Below are 6,983 nucleotides of genomic sequence, written 5' to 3'. Positions count from 1 at the left end.
ATTTTTTAATGATCGCCATTCTAACTGGTGTGAGATGATAATCTCGGTGTAGTTTTGATTTGCATTTCTCTAATGACCAGTGATAAGAATTTTTCATGTTTGTTAGCCTCATATATGTCTTCTTTTGAAAGGTGTCTGTTCATATCCTTCACCCACTTTTGGATGGGGTTGTTTTTTTCTTGTTTATGTTTTAGTTCCTTGTAGATTTTGGATATTAGCCCTTTGTCAGATGGGTAGATTGCAAAATTTTTTTCCCATTCTGTTGGTTGCCGATTTGCTCTAATGATGGTTTCTTTTGCTGTACAGAAGCTCTGGAGTTTAATTAGATCCCATTTGTCTATCTTGGCTTTTATTGCCATTGCTTTTGGTGTTTTAGTCATGAAGTCCTTGCCTATGCCTATGTCCTGAATGGTTTTGCCTACATTTTCTTCTAGTGTTTTTATGGTGTTAGGTTTTATGTTTAAATCTTTGATCCATGTGGAGTTAATTTTAGTGTAAGGTGACAGGTAGGGGTCCAGTTTCTGCTTTCTGCACATGGCTAGCCAGTTTTCCCAACACCATTTATTAAACATGGAGTCGTTTTCCCCATTGCTTGTTTTTGCTGGGTTTGTCAAAGATCAGATGGTTGTAGATGTGTGGTGTTTCTTCTGGGGTCTCTGTTCTGTTCCATTGGTCTATATCTCTGTTTTGGTACCAGTACCATGCTGTTTTGATTACTGTAGCCTTGTAGTGTAATTTGAAGTCTGGCAGTGTGATGCCTCTGGCTTTGTTCTTTTTGCTTAGGATTATCTTAGCTATGCGGAGTCTTTTGTGATTCCATATGAAGTGTAAAGTGGTTTTTTCCAGTTCTGTGAAGAAGGTCATTGGTAGCTTGATGGGGATAGTGTCGAATCTATAGATTACTTTGGGCAGTATGGCCATTTTCACGATATTGATTCTTCCTAACCATAAGCATGGAATGTTTCTCCATTTGTTTGTGTTCTCTCTTATTTTGTTGAGCAGTGGTTTGAAATTCTCCTTGAAGAGGTCCTTTATATCCTTTGTTAGTTGTATTCCTAGGTATTTTATTCTCTTTGTAGCAATTGTGAATGGGAGTTTGCTCTTGATTTTGCTCTCTGTTATTGGTATATAGGCATGCTTGTGATTTCTGCACATTGATTTTGTATTCTGAGACTTTGCTGAAGGTGCTTATCAGTTTCAGAATATTTTGGGCTGAAATGATGGTGTCTTCTGGATATACAGTCATGTCATCTGCAAGTAGAGACAGTTTGACTTCCTCCTTTCCTAATTGAATACCCTTGATTTCTTTTTCTTGCCTGATTGCTCTGGCTAGAATTTCCAATACTATGTTGAATAGGAGTGGTGAGAGGGGGCATCCTTGTCTAGTGCCTGATTTCAAAGGGAATTCTTCCAGCTTTTGCCCGTTCAGTATGATATTGCCTGTAGATTTGTCATATATAGCTTTTACCATTTTAGCATGAAGAGCTGTTGAATTTTATTGGAGGCCTTCTCTGCATCTATCGAGATAACCCTGTGGTTTTTGTCTTTGGTTCCATTTATGTGATGGATTACATTTATGGATTTGCGTGTGTTGAACCAGCCTTGCATTCCTGGGATGAAGCCTCCTTGGTCGTGATGGATAAGCTTCTTGATGTGCTGTTGCAATCTGTTTGCCAGTATTTTATTGAAGATTTTTGCATCAATGTTCATCATGGATATTGGCATGAAGTTTTCTTTTTTAGTGGAGTCTCTGCATGGTTTTGGTATCAAGATGATGTTGCTTTCATAAAATGAGTTAGTATTGTTTGATACAGTTTGTATTGTATTGTATCCTTTTGTATTGTTTGATACAGTTTCAGAAGGAATGGAACCAGCTCCTCTTTGTACATCTGCTAGAATTCGGCTGTGAACCCGTCTGGGCCTGGACTTTTTTTGGTTGGTAGGCTATTGATTGCCGCTTCTATTTTAGCCCTTGTTATTGGTCTATTCAGGGTTTCAACTTCCTCCTGGTTTAGTCTTGGTAGAGTAAAAGTGTCTAGGAATTTATCCATTTCTTTCTGGTTTACTGGTATGTGAGTAGAGTTGTTTGTAGTAATCTCTGAGGGTAGTTTGTATTTCTGTGGGATCAGTGGTGATATCCCCTTTATCATTTTTTATTGTATCTATTTGATTCTTCTCGCTTTTCTTTTTTATTAATCTGGCTAGTGGTCTGTCTGTTTTGTTGATCTTTTCAAAAAACCAGCTCCTGGATTTATTGATTTTTTTTGAAGGATTTTTTTGTGTCTCTATCTCCTTCAGTTCTGCTCTGATCTTAGTTATTTCTTGTCTTCTGCTAGCTTTTGAGTTTTTTTTTTTTTTTTTTGATCTTGCTCCTCTAGCTCTTTCAATTTTGATGATAGGGTGTCGATTTTAGATCTTTCCTCTCTTCTCTGGTGGGCATTTATTGCTATAAATTTCCCTCTCGACACTGCTTTAAAAGTGTCCCAGAGATTCTGGTAAGTTGTGTCTTCTTTCGGATTGGTTTCAAAGAACATCTTTATTTCTGCCTTCATTTCATTTTTTATTCAGTCGACACTCAGAAGCAAGTTGTTCAGTTTCCAAGTGGCTGTGTGGGTTTGAGTGTGTTTCTTGATCGTGAGTTCTAGTCTGATTGCGCTGTGGTGTGAGAGACTGTTTGTTATGATTTCCGTTCTTTTGCAGTTGCTGAGGAGTGATTTGCTTCCAATGATGTGGTCAATTTTAGAGTAAGTGCCATGTGGTGCTGAGAAAAATATATATTCTGCGGATTTGGGATGGAGCATTCTGTATATGTCTATCAGGTCCTCTTGGTCCAGCTCTGCATTCAAGTCCTGGATATCCTTGTTAATTTTCTGTCTCGTTGATCTGTCTAATATTGACAGTGGAGTGTTGAAGTCTACCACTATTATTGTGTGGGAGTCTAAATCTCATTTTAGGTCATTAAGAACTTGCTTTATGTATCTGGGTGCTCCTGTGTTGGGGGCTTATATGTTTAGGATAGTTAACTCTTCCTGTTGGATTGATCCTTTTACCTTTATGTAGTGTCCTTTTTTTTTTTTTTTTTTTTTTTTTTTTTTTTTTTTTTTTTTTTTTTTTTTTTTTTTTTTTAAGAGACTAGGATTGCAACCCCTGCTTTTCTTTTGTTCTCCATTTGCTTGGTAAATCTTCTTCTATCCCTTTATTTTGAGTCTATGTGTGTCTTTGTATGTGAAATGGGTTTCCTGAATACAGCACACCAATGGATTCTGACTTTTTATCCAGTTTGCCAGTATGTGTCTTTTGATTGGGGCATTTAAGGCCATTTACATTCAGTGTTAATATTGCTGTGTGTGAATTTGATCCTGCCATTTTGTTACTGGCTGGTTTTCTTTCCCATTAGTTGACTCACTTTCTTCATTGCATTTTTGGTCTTTGCCAACTGGTTTGCTTTTGCAGTGACTGGTACTTGTTCCTTTCCGTGCTTAGTGTTTCTTTCTGGAGCTCTTGTAGGGCAGGTCTGGTGGTGACAAAATCTCTCAATAATTGCTTGTCCATAAAGGATTTTATTTCTCCTTCACTTACAAAGCTTAGTTTGGCTGGATATGAGATTTTGGTTTGAAAGTTCTTTTCTTTAAGGATGTTGAATATTGTCCCCACTCTCTTCTGGCTTGTAAGGTTTCTTCCAAGAGGTCTGCTGTGAGTCTTATTGGCTTCCCTCTGTGGGTGACCTGACCTTTCTCTCTGGCTGCCCTTAGCATTTTTTCCATCATTTCAACCCTGGTGAATCTGACGATTATGTGCCTTGGGGTTGCTCTTCTTGAGGAATATCTTTGTGGAGTTCTCTGTATTTCTTGAATTTGAAATTTGGACTGCCTTGCTAGGCTTGGGAAGTTCTCCTGGATATATCCTGGAGTGTATTTTCCAGATGGGTTTCATTCTCCCCATCATATTCGGGTATACTAATCAATGGTAGATTAGATCTTTCCACATAATCCCGTATTTCTTGGAGGCTTTATTCATTTCTTTTCCCTCTTTTTTCTCTTATCTTGCCTTCTCTTTTTATTTCATTGAGTTGATCTTCAATCTCTGATATCCTTTCTTCTGCTTGATCAATTCGGCTTTTAAAACTTGTGTTTGCTTAATTCATGTAGTTCTCATGCTGTGTTTTTCAACTCCATCAAGTCGTTTATGTTCTTCTCTAAGCTGGTTATTCTAGTTAGCATTTCATCTAACCTCTTTTCAAGGTTTTTGGTTTCTTTGCATTGAGTTAGAACGTATTCCTTTAGCTCAGAAAAGTTTATTATCCACCTTCTGAAGCCTGTTTCTGTCAATTTGTTGCACTCCTCTGTCAAGTTGTGATCCCGTGTTGAGGAGTTGTGATCCCTTGAAGGAGAAGAGGTGTTCTGCTCTTTGATGGTTTCATCTTTTTTTTGTGCTAATTTTTTCCCATCTTTGTGGATTTGCTTGGCTGTGGTGTCAGGGAGCTGCTTGATGAGGTTGCTTGTCTGCCTGTGGAGGCGCTACTGGGTTTCTAGGGACTCCGTCAGGTTACTAGGGAAGCTTCCAGTCTTTTTTTGTTTATACTGGGAAATTAGGCCGCTGACCTGTAGGTACTGCTGGGTTGTCAAGAATGCCATCCCGTTGCTATGTAGGCTCCCTGTGTTTTTTGTTAAAACATGTAGCCCAGTCCTACCCCTCTAGTGGTGGGTTGTGCTCTTCCTCCACCGGGCTGGATCATTCAGGGTTTATCTCAGACTGTGGCACTGGCTGCGCAAGCCACTAGAGTCAGAGCTTCAGCCCTCTGGGGTTTGTGGAGGAGGGTAGGGACCCGCCCAGCCGCACTCGGCTGTCTCCCCGTTTCAGCTTCCTCTCTCTCCAGTCATGGGGTACGGGTCCACCCAGCTGCTCCCGCTTACAGCTACCTCTCTCTCCGGGCAGAGGGACGGGGGGATTGCTCAGTCTGCAGGCTCTTATTCAACTCTGTGCTTGTAATTGACTGGCAAAGATCTCCTGTTCTGTGTAATGCTGAGGCTTTGGGGGAAGCACTGTATCTGGACCGCTTTGTCAGAGGGAAGCCTCTGACTCGCTGGTCAGATGCACTTTCTGGGTGAAGCAGCACCCTTCCCCTCCTCGGTCTGCCCTGAGTGGGCTTTGTTCACCATGGGACCAGAGCTGTTGAAATGCACCTGGTACCTCGGTTGGAGCTAGGAGATCTCTGGATTTCTGCATCTCTCTCACTGGGTGTTGTGCGCTGGAGTTGTGTCTAATCGGCCATCTTCGATTTCCTCTCGCCTGGCTAATTTTTTGTGTGTTTTTAGTAGAGACAGGGTTTTGCCATGTTGGTGAGGCTGGTATCGAACTCCTGACCTCAAATGATTTGCCCACCTTGGCTTCCCAAAGTGATGGGATTACAGGCACAAGCTACTGTGCCAGGCCATCAGCGCTATTCATAATGACCAAAAAGTGGAAAGCACTCAAATGTCCATCAGTTGACAAACAGATTAACAAAATGTGGAATGTCCATACAATGGAAAATATTAAGCCATGAAAAGATACATGCTACTATAGGTAAACCTCGAAAACATTATACTAAGTGCAAGAAACGAGACACAAAATGTCTTATATTGTGTGCTTTCAATATGAAATAGGCAAATCCATAGAAACATAAGGTAGATTGGTGACTGCCAGGGGATAGTAGGAGATGGAAATGGAAATGACTGGTAATGGGCATAGGGTTTCTTTTTGTATATAAATGTTCTGGAATTAGATTTATAGTTTCACATCCTGGTCATAGTTTCACAACCCTGTGAATATACTAAAAACCATTGAATTATATACTTTAAAATGAATAATTTTATGACGTGATGATATCTTAAATTGTTAATACAAAAATAAGCAAAGGTTTACAGCCTTTTTATAGGAAAACACTACACCTACTTTAGTTAAAATATATGTTGCTTTTGAATAACCATACTTTCTATTCTTTATTTAAAATGTGATTACTTGATTTTTTAATAATTAGCTGATTTTACTGTTCCAATACTCAATTTTCATCTAAAGGAAGATTTTAATAAAGGAGCATTTCTTTTCTTCTCTCTTAACAGTGTCTACTTCTGCCTCTTTGGAAGAAGCAGTAAACAGTTGGGAATTGCAGTCATTACCTGAGTATCAGTACAAAAAGCCATACTCACCCCTTGATAAGACAAGAGAATTTTCTTCATCACATAATATCAATCCGTATATTCGTGAGAATGCAAAATTTCAGAAGAAAAGTAGAAACAAAATTAAAACCTTAAGCAATTTATTTTGGGGGAATCATCCCCAAAGAAAACGCAGAGGATATTCAGAAAAGTGTTGTCTTACAGGATGTACAAGAGAAGAACTTAGTATTGCATGTCTTCCATATATTGATTTTAAAAACTTAAAGGAAGAAAGATCATCACTTGTGACTAAGATATACTAACCATCTTAGAAATTATACTAACATAATAAAAGCTTAATACATTTATCTTACTCTTTTTTTATTTTTATTTTTTTTGTAATTGTGGTTGTAAGTGATATACTGTGAACAGTGTCTGAATATATTTGCAAGCACTTGACCATACCTTATAGTAGTAATAAGAATCTTAGTGTTTTCTTTGGTGACCCTGTTGTTTTCCTTAGTTTTCACAACCTTTTTGAAGGCGATATTTCTGGAGGTGGTGTGATCCATGCAGACATCTAAGAGTTATCCGTTCACTTCTTGTCATTATGGTTGAAACTCTCTTAAGCTACATTTAGTGAATTATGGAACCTTCTGCTTTCCATCTGCATGACACACAAACTGATGCCCATGACTGTTAGGCTTACTCCAAAAGGCCAACCTATCTGTCCCACCAACTTAAAAATAACTAATCAACTACTATTCCTAGTAGAAGCCCTTATACTATAGTAGTAGTTACACTTCTTTTTTTTGTTTGTTTGTTTTTAAGAAAGAGAGGAAGAAA

The 6,983-nt window shown here is 38.7% G+C and overlaps 1 protein-coding gene across 1 annotated transcript in view; it reads left to right on the top strand.

Moving 5' to 3' along the window:
* INSL6 (insulin like 6) overlaps positions 1-6,591 on the top strand; it is a 30,279-nt gene extending 23,688 nt beyond the window's left edge. Inside the window, exon 2 of the mRNA XM_017496994.2 lies at positions 6,102-6,591. Within this exon, the coding sequence (XP_017352483.1) occupies positions 6,102-6,460 (359 nt within the window). The 3' untranslated portion in view covers positions 6,461-6,591. The remainder of the gene's footprint in view (positions 1-6,101) is intronic.
* Positions 6,592-6,983: the final 392 nt, after the last annotated feature.

This window comes from Cebus imitator, unplaced genomic scaffold (assembly GCF_001604975.1).
Source record: "Cebus imitator isolate Cc_AM_T3 unplaced genomic scaffold, Cebus_imitator-1.0 Scaffold227, whole genome shotgun sequence".
NCBI classification, from domain to species: Eukaryota; Metazoa; Chordata; class Mammalia; order Primates; family Cebidae; genus Cebus; species Cebus imitator.
The sequence above is the reverse complement of the archived record's forward strand: the minus strand, read 5'-3'. Positions and strand labels throughout refer to the sequence as shown.